Below are 19458 nucleotides of genomic sequence, written 5' to 3'. Positions count from 1 at the left end.
TCATCTCAAACTAGGCTCGGAATATATTCTGGACACCATGTAACTCTAACCACATTTAACCAAGCTGTGTAAATTAATCCAAAACATGAAGCCAATATGTACTAAGCTCCTTTTAAGAAAAATGGGTGGAGGGGAGGAGTTCACAGCAAATGAAGGTTAAGGAAGGCTGCATCCGTTTGAGACCTGTCTTTGGGGAGTGACCGTAACTGCACCGCTTTTAGAAAGATTACCTGCCAAAGAGATGTGTGGTTCAGTGCCTGGAACTTTCTTTGCTGAAAGGCTGAAACAGAGCTTCTAAGTAAAACAAGTGGAACAAAACACAAAGAATCGCTTTAAGGATAATTGAAACTATTTTGGACTTTTTTATTTATCAATCTGGTTTCTAATATAATTTTAGTTAAATGAAAGACATTCACAAAGAAGAGTAGGCATACAGACATAATTTCCTTCTTCCATTCTAGTTTACATGCTGTTGCTTTTAGAGAGTGAAATTTCCTGGTTATTTCACAGGGATAGAAAGCCTAATTGACTTTACAGAGAGAATATTAGCCCAGCCTTTTCACAACTTCAACCTCTGCAGTTCACCATGTTCACTGAAAAAAAAAAAAAAAAACCCAAAACACCCGACAAAACAAAACTTAGAATAAGTGACATTGAGAACTGTTTCTTGGCCTACAAGATGGGAGGAATCTCCATGTTTTGAGAACCATCTCAAAATCCAGCAATTGCTGTAAGTAAACGGAGACTCAGAAAATGGTGCAGCTCATCTAAGTAGACAGGCTCTTAAAGCACGTTTTCATCTGGAAAATAAACTCACAAGTGCCTGGTGAGTATTAATATCCATGTGCCCAGGTATCTTCATTACCTTCAGCCAGTCTTTGCTCCATGGGAGGTAAGCAACTTTTCAACATGGTTTTCCTATTTCATTGACCGTGAGCTGCACATATCAGTTGTATATATATATATATAAAATACTGCTGTGAAATAAATTTAAAGTTTCCATCATGCAGGGTGTGTGCAGTTTAGCAGAGAGCCACTGGGCTATGTGAAATAGTCACATTAGCTGTTCATGTTTTCTTATTTATAAGCCATTTCAATCACATTGGGGCATGGTAAGCTGCAAGTCACATCACACCTAGGTGGGAACTTGGGGCTTTATACACAGGAGTTCTGGTTTCTCTGGCCCTTGGCTGTGTCGCATCTCCTGATGTTGACAGAAAAGCTCCCTGGCAGTCTCCCTGACTCTGAATCTAATGGTTGTACAACAATGCCTCATGTTTCCACACTCTTGGACTTGACTGCTTGGTTTCTTTTGAGATGACTTACAACCACTAGCTGGAAAGTAAGACTTCAAATAGGTCCACTGACTTGGCCTTTATGTTTGGGTTTCAAAGTATCTGCAGCCAAGGATCCATGGCACCTCCCCATTGTGTTATGAAGCAGATAAAAAACAGCTCTATCTTACATACAAGGCAAAGAGAAACAGAGAGGGTCAGCCACTTGGCTGAGGTCACAGAGCGTGTCAGACAGAGAAAAGGGCTTGCACTCCATCAAGTGACTCTCAGGATCACTCTCACCAAAACATCATTTTAAAAATGGCATCCATTGGTCTTCAGCCCAAGTCAGTTGGACACACTGTTCTACATGAGGCAGTTCTATTGGGACTAGCAATTTTGACCTATTTTTGGCTGGCTCATTTGGAATTCAGTTTAACAATTGTTGCCTTTCTCTTTGAAAACTGCTTGGGCAGGATGGTGAAAAGGAGGAAAAAATAGTAACAGCTTCCAATCAGGTACTGATCATTTGGAGATGTGAGATGTTAAGGGACCGTGAAAACGTTTACACCATAAGAGAAAGGAGAGAGTGAAAAAGAACACATGGAAGAACATAAAACAACAGATGGAGAAAGAAGTAAAAGTTTCACACTGACACTGCATTTTCCTAACAGGGACATGTGCTTTTCCTTTGGAAGTTACTACGGTTTGTGTCGTTGTGCCCAACTCTCAGCGCCATCTAGTGGCTGCCCCACAGATGTTCAACAACAACATGAAATCTACTTTTGGGCTCAGGCCAATTTCTTTTCCGAGCCTCAGAAATCCTGCTCCCGTAAGTAAAGGATGCTTGCTTGTCAAGCGCAGGGCAACAGGGAATTTTCCAACAAAAACTCTCAACTCTTGTCTCCAACTCAACAAAAACTCCCACACAACAGGTCTCTCTCTTTTTTCGAGCAGTTGCTTGAAAGCCACAAGGGGAAATGTTGTCTTTTATGCTAAGAAGGGCCAGAGAAGAGCTTAAGAATATAACTTCTTACCTCCCGAGCTAGGTTCCTTGAGCTCAAGGGAATACCCTGAGAGCTCAGACTGGCACTGATTTTGCATTCATTCAAAGTCTCCAATCCTAGCAACTCAAAACAGAGATGCTTGGTTTGTACACAGAAGATGTTTCCTGCACGAACAATCCAGGATCAATCATCAGCTGCCCCTGAAACTTTAAAAAAAACCTCTTATTTAAAGGAAACTTTGTTTTGTTCCGGTTATCACTGAAAGAGCTATCACTAGCCTCTTAGTGCTCTGCTGGTGAGCTGTTTGGATCAGCTTTGGCCGGATATGATTGACAAAGCAAGGCTGGGCACTGAGCTTGGGTCGTAATGTCATGGCTGCCTGAGGAGCTGGAAAGAAGAGGGCAGCATCCTTTTGTGCACATAAACAAAATTATTTAGCATTTAGAAGGTACTACATGTGGCCTTCGCAGATAGAGTCAGGGATCTGGGTGAAGACTGCAGTCCCATATTGGAGACGTCCAGCACGCATTTGGCACGTTACTTCACTACTTAATACCTTATCCACTGTGTTGTGTTCTGTCCACGGGCTGGGCTACTACCCGCTTTAGGGCAGAAACCATCTCAAATGATGCTGAGATGGGAGAAACACTGACCCCTACAGGCATCCTGGTGCCCTACGTTTGAAAATTTGGGGAGAAGTATTAGGTTTTATTTTACACTTTTCTGTGACAGGAAAAAGATAGAGAAGAGAAAGGGTAGGAACATTTTAGTTGAAGGGGATACGTTTGATTGTTTTCTTAATGATTTTGGAAAGAAAGGGAAAGTGCTCAGATAATGTATGTAGAATAAAACTGTCATGGGAAGTACAATAAATAACAAATTTCCATCTGGTGTTATTTGTCAAGTGTAAAAGTGATACCTGTCAAATAGGTTTTAAGAAATCAGAAACGTTTTAAAATATAAAGTTTAAAGTTTGCTTTTTCAATTTGACAATATAGAAAATAATCCTTAATGGGAGTCATCTTGGCCAAATTAATAATGTTTGTTTTCAATATGTCCTTGTAAATGTCACGTTTTTCTAATTAGTTACAATGAATGCTTTTCATGTTAAATGCATTTTAGGGAAGAATGATCAAGACTTTTAAATAAAGGGTGTTATGCTCATGCCTGAGGCCAGCAACTGTAAAAGGGCCTTAGAATTCCCTTTTGTTCTGTGACCTCGACTTAAATGTGGCTTAACTGGCCCACTGTCTCCTTGGGAATGTGCCAGGCACCGGTGCCAGGTGCAGTGAAGATAACACGTCTCATCACTCAAGAAACTGAGGTCCTCCAATAAGTTAGCTATCCTGAAGTGTCTTGAATACATCACCCAAACAAACTAGAATTTCCATTTTCTCAAGGTAGGCCACCTGACCAACAGTACCATTTTAACCTGATCTTACCTCCTTCCAGGAGGAGAAAGAAAAAAGTGTTATTTAATGCCTCAAAACGTTGGAGTCTAAGAAAATTTTAACATCCTTATTAAATCTAACAGCCTGAACTGTAATGATCATAAGTGTTAAGTCATTCTAGAAATAACTTTTGTGTAATCTTCTTGTAAAATAAATACATGAAATTATTTTTTGGATGCTTCAATAGGAGAGTTGTCCCACTGGTCTACAGAAACAGTCAATTAGTTTTAAATAAATAGTTCCTTGCCGGAATTAGTTGATCAAGGCTCCTGAATAAGCTGAGGTCTGGCTGACCAGAGATGTCCATTCTCTGAGAAGCAACGGTCAGTTCCCAGGTTGTGATGAACCTGAACTTCAGATGTATCTGCCAAAGAAAGTCCCTGAATCATGGCCGTGCGTCTGTTTAGGATGGAATAATACATGGAGTAGATCAGTTAGAATAGGGCAGGATTTTCCACATAATTCCAGAAGAATAGCAATAACAATCGCAATCACAACTTGGCTTTATTTTGGTCTGTCCATTCAGAGACACTGTCTGCTAGGGTCTTGTCACAGGCGCATAAAGACCAGATAAAGCAAAATAAGAAGAGCAACCTAACTTAAGCATTCTCTAAGAAGTGTCCACACTCCTGCTACCAACTATAAAAGACACAGAGCCAACACATCTCAACATCTGGCTCTAATTCCTCACCATGGTGCTTACACACACATACAATCTAACCTAGTATCTTGTAGGTAAAGCAGAGGGAAATCCCTTTGTCTTGGCTGATCACCAGGTATTGTAGCTGACAGTTATAGACACCGGATAGGTCTAAGACTACAGATGAGGAGCGGTGTAATCGCGTAGACTCTGATCCAAAGTAAAACCCGCGATCCAATAGGGGACTGCTTCCCCTGGGTCTGAAAGCTTCTCTGGGTTGTCCTGATGGTTCTATCACACAGGAGGGACTGTACCCCTCTGCCTCCAGTGGGAACTCTCAGAGAACCGGCACACACTGAGGTCTCTCTGAAAACTGGTAAATCACAGCCCCTTCCTTTCTTTTTCCAATTCACAGGACACCAAAGAAATATCTTATGAACACTAACTAGTTACTACCACAGCCCATCAGAGGCTGACTCTATGCAAAAAGAAGAAAACGCGGGAGGCCGTGTACATGTGCATCAACGTTTCTCCAGGAAAAATACCCACGTTCTAAGGGGGCTGAAAATTGTAGAAAACGGGCCCTGTTCCTGTGGGTTTTCAGAACACCTCTCTAAACACACACAAAATATTCGACAGATAGTACCTACAAATGTTGACCACTGCTTAAACTCTAAAAGCAGTTTTTGTATTATTTTGTTTTGATACAGAAGGGGAAACTCAGCTATAAAGAAATATCAAAAAGTTTTTTTTTTTTTTTTTTTTTGTGGCCGTCAGTCTCCAGGAGTTTGCGGTCGCTTGCCTCCCCAGCTTGTGCTGATATCTGCAGGGTGTGCTCAGGGGTACGAAGTAGGGTGCTTCCGTCCCTTGCCCTCCTCCCTGGTCACGCTCCCCCCCTCCCTCGCCCCCCACTTCCCGGAGCCAAAGAGCCGCCCCTCAGATGAGCCATTCCTTTTTGCTCTCGTCGATGGTCTCTGTGAAGTTGGGGTCGTTGTTCATGATGGCGGCGTCGGCGCTCTCGGCGGACTCCGCGCCCTTCGCCTCGTTGGTGTGGTAGGTGCCCTTGTGACGGAACATGTAGCGAATGAGGAAGACCAAGGTGCAGAGGATGGTGAAGATGACCACGGCAATGACCCCTGGGGGACACAGGACAGAGGGGCGAGAGGTTAAGCGCGGCCCGAGGAGCCCGCCGGCCCCGCCCCTCTTCCCCATGGCTCCCCCAAGGAGCCTCTCCCGCAGGAGACACGGAACTCCCGAACGACGAAAACCCACAGCGCCGGAGGGGAGGAGGAGACGGTTTCCACAGGTATATTTGGAGATTTCAACACTTTCCTCCTAGGAGTTGACTGAACGATGAAACAGAAAATCAGGAAGCCTTCAGAAGACCTCCAAAACACTGTTAACGAACTTGACCTAAGGAGTAACACCAGACCTACACGTCTGTCTTAGAGGAGAAGGATATACCACTCAACTTGTTTTATGAGGCCAGAATTATCCCGACACTATTACCAGACAAACACACTACAAGGAAATGATGGAGCAGTGTCTCTCCTAAATAAAACTGTAGCAAATCAAACCCAGCAATATGTAAAGGGGAACAGATTATAACAAAAATGGTATTAATTCTAGGAAGGTAAGATCGAGTTAACATTTAAAAATAAAGCAATGTAATTTACCACATTAAGGAAATAAAGGAGAAAAATCTTTATCAATAAATGCACATGACTAAAAAAGAAATATGAGAAATTTCAACACCCATTTATCATGAAGCCTCTCAGGTAACTATCAATAGAAAGAAACTTTCAACCTTGAAAAAGGGCATCTTTGAGAAATCTGCAGCTAATATTGCATTTAATAGTGAAAAATTAAACACATTCATCCTAAAATATGGAAATATGCAAGAGTGTCAACTCTCATCACCTTAACTCATGACTGTACTAAAAGTTCTAGACAGTGGAATAAAATAAAAAGAAACAAAAAGTGTACCGATTGAGAAGGAGAACTCTATTCTCAGATGACAGGATTGTCTATGTAGAAAATACTAAGGAATATACAAAAAAAAGTTGCTGGAACTAACAGTAAATTTAGTAAGGTGAAATTTATATTTTTATATATTAGTATGAAATACTTGGAAATGAAAGTAATAAAATAGTGCCACTTAGAAAGAACTTAACACAACTGTTCAAGACTGTGCACTGAAAATCATAAAACCTTGCTGAGACAAACTAAAGAAGGCCTAAATAAATGGATGCATATACCATATTTCAATGTCAATATTGTCAACCTGTTCATTTATAGATTTAATGCTATCCAATGAAAATAATAGCAATTTTTTTTGTAGAAATATATAAGCTGATTCTAAATTTTGTATGGCAATTGCAAAGGACCCAGAACAGTCAAAATAGTTTAAAAAAAAAAAAAGAAATGATTGTAGAACTTACATTGCTTATTTCAAGACTTACTTTAAAGATACAGTAATAAAGTTAGAGCAGTATTGGCCAAAGAAAGATATGTAAATCAACAAAACAGAATAGAGTCCAGAAAAAAGACATACAAATATACAGACAATTGATTTTTGACAAAAGTAACATGGAAATTAAATTGGAAAAAAAATAATCTTTTCAACAAGTGATCTCACAATAATTAGATATTTGTTTGGCAAATGATTTTTGACTTTTATCTCATACTATATTAACTCAAAGTAACTATGTGTATGTGTTAGTCGCTCAGCTGTGTCCAGTCTTTGTGACCCCACAGACTCTAGGCCACCAGGCTCCTCTGTCCATGGGGATTCTCCAGGCAAGAATACTGGAGTGGGTTGCCATTTCCTTCTCCAGTTGATCTTCCCAACCCAGGGATCAAACCTGGGTCTCCCACATTGCAGGCAGATTCTTTACCATCTGAGCCACCAGGGAAGCCCCCCCAAAGTGATTATAGACTGAATAATTAAAAACAAAAGCTATCAAACTTCTGAGAAAATCTTTACAACCTTGGGGTTGGCAGGTTTTTAGAAAGGATTAAAAAATATCACAAACTGTAAAAAGGTTAGAAAGTTGGACTTTATAAAAATTAAAATCTCCTGCTTTTCAAAAACTACCACTAAGAAAATGAAACAATGAGAATGCAAGAAGAACTCTTACAACTCAATAGAAAGAAGTCAGACAATCCAATTAAAAGAGGAGAAAGATTTAAATAGACACGTCACAAAAGATTTGCAAACAGTGATAAGCATGGAAAAAGATGCTCATAAGTCATCATATAGTTGCACATTAAAACCTCAGTGAGGGGGCTTTATTGGCAGCTCAGTGGTGGAGAATCCACCTGCCAATGTAAGAGACACAGGTTTGATCCCTGGGCCAGGAAGATCCCTCGTGCTGTGGAGCAACGAGGCCTGTGTGCCACAACTACTGAGCCTGTGCTCTAGAGCCTGGGGGCTGCAACTGCTGAGCCACATGCCACAGCTGCTGAAGCCTGAGCACCCAAGAGCCTGTGCTCTGCAACAAGAGAAGCTACCACAATGAGAAGCCCATGCACTGCAACTAGACAGCAGCCCTGCCGCCGCCCCCCCCCCCCCTCGCCAGAGAAAAGCCTGTGCAGCAACGAAGACCCAGCACACCCATAAATAAATAAAATTAAAAACAAAAATATACTATCAACAGAAAATGACTATTAAAAACAAACAAGGCACAGTGAGTTACCACCGCTCATCAACGAGATGGCTACAGAGAATGACAGTGCCAAGTGTTAGCAAGACTGTGAAGCAATTTGACCTCTCAGATATTGCTTATGGAAGCATAAAATGGTTCAACCATTTTGGAAAACTATATGGCAATTTCCTATAAAGTTAAATATCTACAATAACCCCACAATTATACTCCTAGGAATTACCAGAGAAACTAAAACTTTTGTTTACAAAGGCCAGAACTTGGACAAGAATATTCACAGCAGCTTTTGTCCAAACAGCCCAAGCCTGGAAACAAACCAAACATCTATCAGCAGGTGAGGAGATAAAGCAAACTCTCCTTCATTCATACAAAGGAATACAACTTGGCAGTAAAAATAAACAGACCACTGGTAATAGGACAATGTCAACAGATTCTCAAAAACACATTGAGGGAAAGAAGGCACAACAGATTACATACTATGTGATTCCATTTCTGTGAAACCCTAAAAAGAGGCAAAAGAAATCCACGTGACAAAGGCAAGTGGAGTGGGGGAGGGGTGAATTACAAAGGGATACAAGAGAACTTTTAGTGGGTGGAGATGTTCTGTGTCTTGATTGTGGCTGTGGTTATACGAATACGTTGGAGAAGGAAACGGCAACCCGCTCCAGTATTCTTGGCTGGAGAATTCCATGGACAGAGGAGCCTGGTGGGCTGCAGAAGGGGTCGCAAGAGTCAGACGCGACTGAGCGACTAACACTATAGGCATATGTGTTTGTCAAAAGTCATGACGTGTTACATTTAAATAAGTGCATTGCTACTGCTAAGTCACTTCAGTCGTGTCCGACTCTGTGCGACCCCATAGATGGCAGCCCACCAGGCTCCCCGTCCCTGGGATTCTCCAGGCAAGAACAGTGGAGGGGGTTGCCATTTCCTTCTCCAATGCCTGAAAGTGAAAAGTGAAAGTGAAGTCGTTCAGTCGTATCCGACTCTTAGCGACCCCATGGACTGCAGCCTACCAGGCTGCTCCATCCATGGGATTTTCCAGGCAAGGGTACTGGAGTGGGGTGCCAAAATAAGTGCATATTATGCTTCAATAAAGTTGATATTAAAAAAGCAAAATAATGAGGATAAGGATTATACCAGAACTCTGAACAATGTGATTTAAGCACCATTCCTGAACGTATTTGGGCTTCCAGGAGGCTCAGTGGGTAAAGAATCTGCCTGCAATGCAGGAGACGCAGGTTTGATCCCAGGGTTCAGACGATCCCCTGGAGGAGGAAAGGGCAACCCACTCCAGTATTCTTGCCTGGAGAATCCCACACACAGAGGAGAATGGTGGGCTACAACCCATAGGGTCGCAAAGAGTTGGACACGAGTGAAGCAACCTAGCATGCACGCACACAGGCTCGGAATGTATCGGGATTCTCCAGGCAAGAATACTGGAGTGGGCTGCCATTTCCTTCTCCAGGGGATCTTTGCAACCCAGGGATCGAACCCGGGTCTCCTGCATTGCAGACAGACGCTTTATCGTCTGAGCCGCCAAGGAAGCCCTGTAATTTAATAGTCACATATATATAGGTGTCCACTTTCTTCCTGTGGAAAATAAACCTACTGACTAAGCTGAGTTGATTGGCTGAGTTTGAAATCCTTCGTATGCTTAACAGTATTAGCTGTCCTCAGAGAGACAGGAAACATCTTTATAAAATAAGGCGGAAGCAGAGAGAGAAGGCGGCAAAGGTGATATTTACTGATCCAAACACGAGGAAGTATACTAGGAGACTCAAACTATTATGCAGGTTTCTGTGGTGGGAAGAAAAGCCTGGAATATTCAGATACTCTGGCTTATTAATGGTCTGATAATTTTTATTAAGATAACTGAAACCAGACCGGCATTGTCCTTCCCATTTTTGTAGCAAGCTACTCTGGATCATTTGGGATGCAAGAGGATGATGAGGGCAGAAACAGACGTCCTGGCTGTTGCCATGTCATGTTGCCATGACAGCCTGCTTGTGTATTCAGATGCTGGCTAGCTTCCTAATACTACTGTTCTTTTCCTTTTTTTAAATAATAAGTCAGCATTTAAAAAGAGCCAAGTTACACTTATCAGTTTCTCCACATCTGTACTTCTCAATCTTCAGCCATATTTAAACAGCAAAATAAATAAAGTACAAGTCTAGATGACTCCTTTTCCTCTGGATGATGCTTTTATTGAAAATGACCACTCCCCACAAGTGAGGAAGCGCCTGTCCTGTGCGTCACCTACCTCCAATGATGGCCGAGTTTCTGTTGACTCCATTTCTTATGGCCTGGCCTTGTCCTGGGTTATACGGAAAATCAGCACTGGCTGTAGAGGAAGAGATAAAAAGTCATGTATATCATTTATCCCGGATAATCTGATATATCTATTTTTTCATAAAATCCTTCAACACTGCCTGTTTTCCCAAATGAGACCTCTGTTTCATTTAAACCCATTTTGCTATTGCTGCCCACAAGAATCACAGCCACCTCAATGCCTGCTGCTTTCCTTTGTACACGGCCCAGACGAGCACTATATCTCCTTGGGAGGAATATTAAAAAGTTTAGAACAACCTGAGCAGGACTGTCAGTTGTCGGTTCCACTGACAGACAAGTTGAGAATACTTCTTCTTAAGTTTGGCTGAAATCTGCCTCCCAGCCACTTTGATCCCTTTCACAACTGATGGAGTTGGGTATGTTTGCTGATGAGCTTTTTAGAACTTACAGTATTAGTTTAATAAGTAATTGTTAAAAATTTTTAAAAAATTGAAGTATCAAAGTGAAAGTCGCTCAGTTGGGTCTGACTCTTTGCAACCCCATGGACTATACAGTCCATGGAATTCTTCAGGCCAGAATCCTGGAGTGGGTAGCCTTTCCTTTCTCCAGGGTATCTTCCCAACCCAGGAATCAAACCCAGGTCTCCTGCATTGCAGGCTGATTCTTTATCAGCTGAGCCACGAGGGAAGCCCAAGAATACTGGAGTGGGTAGCATATCCCTTCTCTCGGAGAAGGCAATGGCACCCCACTCCAGTACTCTTGCCTGGAAAATCCCATGGGCGGAGGAGCCTGGTAGGCTGCAGTCCATGGGATCGCTAAGAGTCGGGCACAACTGAGCCACTTCACTTTCACTTTTCACTTTCATGCATTGGAGAAGGAAATGGCAACCCACTCCAGTGTTCTTGCCTGGAGAATCCCAGGGATGGGGGAGCCTGGTGGCCTGCCGTCTATGGGTTCGCACAGAGTCGGACACGACTGAAGTGACTTAGCAGCAGCAGCAGCATATCCCTTCTCTAGGGGATACTCCTGTCCCAGGAATCGAACCAGGGTCTCCTGCATTGCAGGCAGATTCTTTACTAACTGAGCTATGAGGGAAACAAACTGAAGTATAGTTGATGTAAAATATTATATGCTACAGGTGTACCATATAGTGATTCACAAGGTTTAAAGGCTATATTCCATTTATAGTTACTATAAACTATTGGATATATTCCTTATGTTGTACAGTCAATCCTTGTAGTATTATATGTAATATTTATACATAATAGTTCATACCTCTTGACACTCTACACTTGTACCGCTCCCCCATGCCCTCTTCCCACTAGTAACCACTAGTTTGTTCTATACACTTGTGAGTCTGCTTCTTTTTTGTCATATTCACTAGTTTGTTGGGTTCTTTAGGTTCCGTGTATAAGTGACATCATACAGTCTTTGCCTTTCTCTAATTCACTTCACTTCGCTTAGTACCTTTTAGTCCACCAACGCTGTTGCAAATTTTCATTCTTTTTACGGCTGAGTAGTATTCCATCGTACATCTGGACTACACCTTCTTTATCTAATCATCTGTGAATGACACTTAGGTTGCTTCCATATCTTGGCTATTGTAAATAATACTGCCATAAGACGCTGCGGTGTATGCATCTTTTTGAATTAGTGTTTTTGTTTTAAAAAGCAATCATGTATTTAAACAAGTATCTTATGTGGCTCCAGTAAAATACTGTATGCTTTAGGAATTTGTTAGGGGATAATATCTCCTAAATGTTGGGAAGAATATTAACTGCCTAATAACTTTTCTATTTCTGAACCTATTTCAACAAATCTTTGCAGCATGCCTACCATGTGTCAGCTGCCATTCTAAGTTCTGGGGATATAGAGCAAAGAGTAAAAAAGATGAAAATTGTTATTAATGAGAACTTTTCATGCCTCACTGAAGAATTTGGTTTATATAGTCAAAATACTAACCTGGAGCATGGATGTGATTTTAGTTATGACCCTGTCTATGTATAGTGACTTGCCTGAAATGACAGTGTAGCTTCCATGTTGTAACTCACACACTCAATGCACACAGTAAGATTTGGTTATCAATACACATATTCCCTGAGGCCAACCACCCTTCAAAGATGGAGTGGTGCTTTTCAAGAAAAAGGCTTGAATTTTCACTGCTCATCTTGGGCGTAGTTCCAAGGTCTTCTGAAGTTGTATTTACCCTTCTCTGAACTCCAGTACTTGGGCCACCTCATGCGAAGAGTTGACTCATTGGAAAAGACTCTGATGCTGGGAGGGATTGGGGGCAGGAGGAGAAGGGGACGACAGAGGATGAGATGGCTGGATGGCATCACTGACTCGATGGATGTGAGTCTGAGGGAACTCTGGGAGTTGGTGATGGACAGGGAGGCCTGGCGTGCTGCGATTCATGGGGTCACAAAGAGTCGGACACGAACTGAACTGAACTGAACACTGTTTGGCCCATGTCCTTCTAAAAAGTCAAAAGCTTAATAGCTTGTAAATGGCCTAGCTGGAATTAATACCAAGGCAGCATTAATTCCAAAGTCAATGGTCTTTCCTATATTACCTTTCAAGGGCTAGAATGACACAGACAGGTAAGCTGTTGAGAAAACCCCAGCTGTCCGACAGTTCAGCTCAGGTAGGACCCTTCGAAGGAAGAACTAGTTTTAGGATATGAAGTAGAAAGACTTATTTTGTCTGGACACACTAACTTGAAGTGCCTACAGAACACCCAGTGGTGACATCTACCAGGCATTCGAGCAGTCTGCGAGTGTCATGTTTCTCCTCTCCTTTCAATAAACACAGAAATCTCCTGACCATTAAAAAATATACAGCTTCAAAATATACTTAATAACACAAAAAACTACAGTGTCAATTCTGTCATTATTCTATTGTGTGGTATTCACGATACTACAAGACCGTTTGCTCTTCCGCTTCAGGTAGCACGGATGGTGGAACACAGCAGGGTTCCTGCCTGAAAGAGCTTTGCACCCTTGGCCACAAAACTGCAGAAAAACACAGATGCTTAGAGACCCTGACAACCTCTCTCTGTTCTCTGGTGCTGTTGTTGCTCAGTCATGTCCGACTCTTTCCAACCCCAGGGACTGTAGCCCGCCAGGCTCCTCTGTCCATGGGATTCTCCAGGCAAGAACACTGGAGTGGGTTGCCACTTCCTTCCCCACTGGTTCTCTTGAAGTTACTGACATAAACAGTAGGGAAAGGTACGGATATGACTTGAAGTCCTTGACATCGGGCGGAAGGTTTCCCTTGAGCTTCTCTTGCTTCTTCCCTCATTGAGTCACTTTTCCCACTCACCCTTCCAGGCACATGGAGTTCTGGTGCTTCAGGGGGATGTGTCTTTGCTCCTCCATGTGACATGCTTTGTCAGGAAACCTGGTTGTCTTTCTTCTCTTTGTCTCTTAAATCTTACCACTTTCCTGAAACCATTCTGAGCCACTCCAGATGAACCATCTGTCCTCTTTTCAATGGCTATCATCTTAATTCTTGTCACTCCATACATGGTATTCATACATTCATACATGGTATTCATCTTCTTAAAGGCAGGGGCCAATCTTAATTATATTTGCAATCCCAATGACAAGTAGCAGAGCTAATTGGATCAAACTGCCAACATCTGCTAGATCATCGAAAAAGCAAGAGAATACCAGAAAAACATCTACTTTTGCTTTATTGATTACACCAAAGTCTTTGACTGTGTAGACCACAACAAACTGTGGAAAATTCTTCAAGAGACGGAATACCAGACCACCTTACCTGCCTCTTGAGAAACCTATATGCAGGTCAAAAAGCAACAGTTAGAACCGGACACAGAACAAGAAGACTGGTTCCAAATTGGGAAAGGAGTACGTCAAGGCTGTATATTGTCACCCTGCTTATTTGACTTATATGCAGAGTACATCATGAGAAATGCTGGACTAGATAAAGCACAAGCTAGAATCAAGATTGCCGGGAGAAATATCAATAACCTCAGATATGCAGATGACACCACCCTTATGGCAGAAAGTGAAGAGGAACTAAAGAGCCTCTTGATGAAAATGAAAGAGGAGAGTGAATGAGCTGGCTTAAAATTCAACACTTAAAATATGAAGATCATGGTATCTGGTCCCATCATGTCATGGCAAATAGATGGGGAAATAATGGAAACAGTGAGAGACTTTATTTTCTTGGGCTCCAAAATCACTGCAGATGGTGACTGCAGCCATGAAATAAAAAGACGCTTGCTCCTTGGAAGAAAAGCTATGACCAACCTAGACAGCACTTTAAAAACCAGAGACATTACTTTGCCAACAAAGGTTCATCTAGTCAGAGCTATGGTTTTTCCAGTGGTCATGTATGGATTTGAGAGTTGGACTATAAGTAAGCTGAGAACCAAAGAACTGATGCTTTTAAACTGTGGTGTTGGAGAAGACTCTTGAGAGTCCCTTGAACTTCAAGGAGATACAACCAGTCCATCCTAAAGGAAATCAGTCCTGAAAATTCATTGGAAGTACTGATGCTGAAGCTGCAACTCCAATAATTTGGCCACCTGATGTGAAGAACTGGCATCATGGACATGAGTTTGACCTACTCTGGGAGTTGGTGACAGACAGGGAAGCCTGGATTGCTGCAGTCCATGGGGTCACAAAGAGTTGGACACAACTGAGCAACTGAACTGAACTGACTGGTATAATTAAAATCAGTCCATTAAGAGGTATGCAAACATTTGCATGCAAAAAGACTGTAGCTCTCCAGGCTCCTCTGTCTATGGAATTCTCCAGGCAATACTGGAGTGGGTTGCTATTTCCTTCTCCAGGGGATCTTTTCAACCCAGGGATTGAACCTGGGTCTCCCATATTGTGGGCAGATTCTTTTACCATCTGAGGCACTTAGGGGAGCCAATAAAATCTCCTATGCAATTTTGGAAGTCAGCTGCCTAGACTCAATTCCACCCTTAAAGCAAAGCAGTATTCTTACTCTTCCTAACAGAGGAAAGGAACATATTGAATACAGAAAAGCTCCTAATAATTTCTGTGTCTGCTAGTTTGGTTATTACCAGAAAAAAATCAGTGGAGAACCCCAGGTCCCAGAGAAATTCAAGGGGAGGCTCCTGTGTCTGCATGAACATGCCTGTTTCCATGGCTTTGTTTATAACTTGAGCTTGCTTCTCCAAATGCATGTAAGTGCCTATTCCCTGGAGGCAAATCCATTTCATCCTGGCATGCAGACTGATATGCTACTTTGATACATATATTTCAGATGATTTCATTGTAACTGTTCTTTCCCCTGGGTACTAACATCCTCTTAGAATGCACATAGAGGAACACAGAGGCCAAGAGACACCAATGAGGCCAAACCACAAACCTCATTCTGCTACCAATTTTTATGCCCTCCCACTCCCATCCAAGTTTGCTGCAAGAACCATTTGAGTGGTGCTAGAGTATCAAGGAACCTATCCATATTTTGGGAAATATCATGAGTAGGTTCAAAGTAGACTTTAGACATTTAGTCTCAGGCCCAGACTTACGTCAAACAGGCAAAGACTACATTCAATATACTTTTCTTCTGGATCCCTAAATGACACTTGTGGACAAAGAATGTCACCTGTCAAAGGATGTTGTGGCCATCAAACCATCAGCCGCCCCCATGCCCATCCCCACAGCGCACCCTGAGCGGATTCAGGCTGGAGAAAACAGGATACTGGCCCTAGAGAGTGAAGATGTAGATCAAAGGAATGATTTCTATCAACCCAGACTCTTGCATCTTCTCATACATAAAAAATGGCTAAATTCATTAATTTGAGATGTCTGGTTTTTCTTTAATGAATAGTAATCTTTTGATGTTCCAACTGCTTTCTTTGGTTGCAAAAAACTCACATATATCCTGGCTCCTCCTCTACCTCTTTGGAGCAGTCTCTCAGAGCTACCTGAGAGTCTGTCTCCCGGACTTAAGTCCTCAGCATGTCCACCGCATAAAACACGGTTGCACACGGTTTTTTCAGTTGACACGCTACATGATAACACCAAAGTGTGGCGCTGTTCCACTCCAGTTTAGTGTCTCATGGAAACGTGTTTCTGCTCATTTCTGCCACACACATCCTGTTTGTCTGGTCATCTCCATTATGTTGACAGACCACGTTTCCCTTGACCCACCCTTCGATCTGTTCTCCTCCTCGCTTCCCTCAGCAGGGGACAGGCAGACATGTCGCTGCAGGAGCTGGTGACAGGGGATCCTTCTCCATGGACGAGCTTGTGAACCAGCCTGGCTGTGACCGCAGAGCCCACCGAGAAGGCTCACACCCTGAAACACACTCGGACACGGTCTCACGGACACTTCCACACACAGATGGCATTCCCTCCCATCACTGTTGTCTCTGTCTTACGCGTGGGAAGGGAAACCAGCTCACAGTTCAGCACTCTCCCTGCCCCTAACTTCAAGTGGGGGCAGGAAGGGACAAACACACACTTTGTAAGAGCCGGCCTGGGGGAGCTGTTCCTTGTAATCTGTAAAATGGTCAGAAATTAGGACCGGGTGAGTGAAAACACACCTTTTTGCACCCAAAGAACAGAAACCAGGAATGTTTGATTCTATTTCTAAAGGCCCTTGCCTGCCCTTTGCTACGTTCCAGGAAGACTTCATCAGGAAAGTGAAAGTCTACGCCTCACCCCCTCTATCTACGGCCGGCGGGGCGAGGGTGCTGGTTCTGAGCCCACCTTGTGTCTGAACCAGGTGAGGGGCGTGGCCTCACAAAGCCCCGCCCCCCAACTATCACGCAGGTTGTTTACAGGTGACCGACGTGTCGTGAAGCTCTGAGTTTTAGGACTGTGTGAGGTCACTCATCTTTTGGATCCACTCTCCTCACACATAAAACTCTCTGGGGCCCAAAAGAGCAAGCGGTTGGTTGGCTGGCTGTGGTAGAGTCAGCCTAGGACTGCCTTTCACTGTGAGGCACAAGAAGTAAATTGACGTGAAATTCAGATTTGGAGAGCCTGCTGTTCAGGAAACAATAGCATTTCCTACAGTCAGGCACTGTTTTAAGTCCTTTTCAAGGATTCGCTCATTTCATCCTCCTGTGAACCTTGTGAGGCTGGGGTTTGCATCCCATTTTGGAGGCTAAAAACTTGGCTGGGGTCCCACGAACAAGAAGTGGTGGAACCAAGGTCTGAACCCAGGAAACTGGCTCCAGAAGCCACTTACAAGGAACTACGCTGAACTGATGAGAAGCAGGGGGCCAGCCTGGCTCTATCAATTCATCACCGTCGTCAAGGTGGCCAGCTAACTCAGCCCAGTGGTTTCTCCGTGGTTGGTGGGCTGTCTGGTGAGGCCAAAGATGTCGAAAAGCTTCTGACTGCACTTGTCCGGCTGCGAAAGTGAGTGTGCAAGGCCTTTTATCTGACAAAGATAATTCCACGTAATGACAGCATCAGCTGAACAATGTGATAAATTAAGAGCTCTGAACCAACATCGTAAGAGGAACAGAGAGCCAGTACCCCAGATACAATTCCATCATGGACCTAAACAGCCCAGCGAGGATGGTTAGCACCCTTGCAACGACACGTGGGAAATCATGAATAGCACTAATTGTGCTTTAAAACATTACCGTCCGATTATAATTTTGATTGCTTTTATAGAATGTGAAAAATTAAGAGAGGATGTTTCAAGCCAGGTACTTAAGCACAATAAGCTGTTTTAAAAGACAGTTGTAAGAACAGAATATTGAAAAGAGATTTAAATTCTTTAGCCTCTAATTTCTTGCTTGTCTCACTGAGTAGGTAGGGAGAAAAAGGGCCAGTGAAGCTTTCAATTAAAAAAAATACAGAATATAAACAAGGTAGCTGTGATTCTTATTTACTAAATTTCAAAATATGTAAAACTGTAGACTTTAGCTCAGAAGCCAACTGCAAATAAAACACATATTTAAATGCATACAAAAATAAATTGAGATTATCAAACAGAAAATGCCCCCAAATGAAAGGTACTAAAAGCTTCAGGTTGTCACATACCAGGGACAAAAAAATTAGATAGTAGCTGACATCTAGAGAAAATATTGCCATGGAAACCACTTGGGCTTCAGCCTCTAATGGGGCAATTTGAGATACTTTAACAAAACTGCTGCTATTAATTATAATTTAATTTAAATTGCAACATTCTTTTTGTAGTGGAGTCTGGGCTCGATGAAGCAAATATGTCTTTGTTCTTCCAGCGTCTTTGTTTCCTTTCACTTTACGCACTTTCCTCAAATCTGAGCTCTGTGGCAGAAAATTCTTTTTTCAAACTATTTGTTTTAGCCATTCACTGTTGACTGATATTTTAGAAACTGATATGAAAATCAACTGTTCTTCGCTAGGATGCTGAAGAGCTCAGGGGACAGGCTTTGTTTTAGGAGAGGCAATTCGTTGATCCCATTTTTCAGGAGGGAGAGATTTCTCAAGGTCAGCAGGCTTGTACTCAGGCAAGTGCCGTGTGGCAGGCCCTGGGCGAGCCTCGGCTTTGTGTTTCTACTGTACCTTTCCCCTCAGTGTCTCCAGAACGACAACCAGACAGACTTTTAGAGCCCAAGTGGGGAAGAGATTATGAATTTTGGGGTTTGACTTGGAAAGGTAAACAAACCTTACATTTCTAGCTTCTTAAAAGAGCAGCTAAGGACTTTCTTGGTGGTCCAGTGGTTAAGAACCTGACTGCCAATGCAGGAGGCAACAAGGGTTCAATCCCTGGTCCAGGAAGATCCCTCGGGGCAACTAAGCCCATGCACCCCAACTACTGAAGTCCGCCTGCCCGCGAGAAGCCACTGCAACGAGAAGCCCGTGTGCCGCATCTAGAGAGTAGCCCTCGCTCCCTGCAACTAGAGGAAACCCAAGCGCGGCAGCCAGACACAGGGCAGCCGGAAAAAAAAAAAAAAAAAGAGTGGCCAAGTGGCAGCTGCTTGCACGAGTGTTTCAGATCCAGTGACCAAGAGTTAATTAGGTGAAGGGAAATAGGATAAAGGAACTTGTCATCCTCTGCTATAGGTCTTGACTATTTAAATAATGCCAACTTTAAGGTTCTAAAAGAACAATCCGGTTTTACTAAATTCCTTCCTTCCATCCGTTTTTAAGCTGTCTCAGTTGCCTTTCGGGAAAGTGATCG

General features: G+C 42.8%; 1 protein-coding gene across 1 annotated transcript in view; it reads right to left on the bottom strand.

The window, feature by feature from the left end:
• Positions 1-349: 349 nt before the first annotated feature.
• The window catches only part of CNTNAP2 (contactin associated protein 2), a 1639050-nt gene continuing 1619941 nt past the window's right edge, over positions 350-19458 (bottom strand). The window contains exons 23-24 of the mRNA XM_070787139.1: positions 10301-10381; positions 350-5508 (exon numbers count right to left, since the gene is read on the bottom strand). Coding sequence (XP_070643240.1) covers positions 5309-5508; positions 10301-10381 — 281 coding nt within the window. The 3' untranslated portion in view covers positions 350-5308. The remainder of the gene's footprint in view (positions 5509-10300; positions 10382-19458) is intronic.

The sequence above is a fragment of the Bos indicus genome, chromosome 4, assembly GCF_029378745.1.
Source record: "Bos indicus isolate NIAB-ARS_2022 breed Sahiwal x Tharparkar chromosome 4, NIAB-ARS_B.indTharparkar_mat_pri_1.0, whole genome shotgun sequence".
Taxonomy (NCBI): domain Eukaryota; kingdom Metazoa; phylum Chordata; class Mammalia; order Artiodactyla; family Bovidae; genus Bos; species Bos indicus.
The sequence above is the reverse complement of the archived record's forward strand: the minus strand, read 5'-3'. Positions and strand labels throughout refer to the sequence as shown.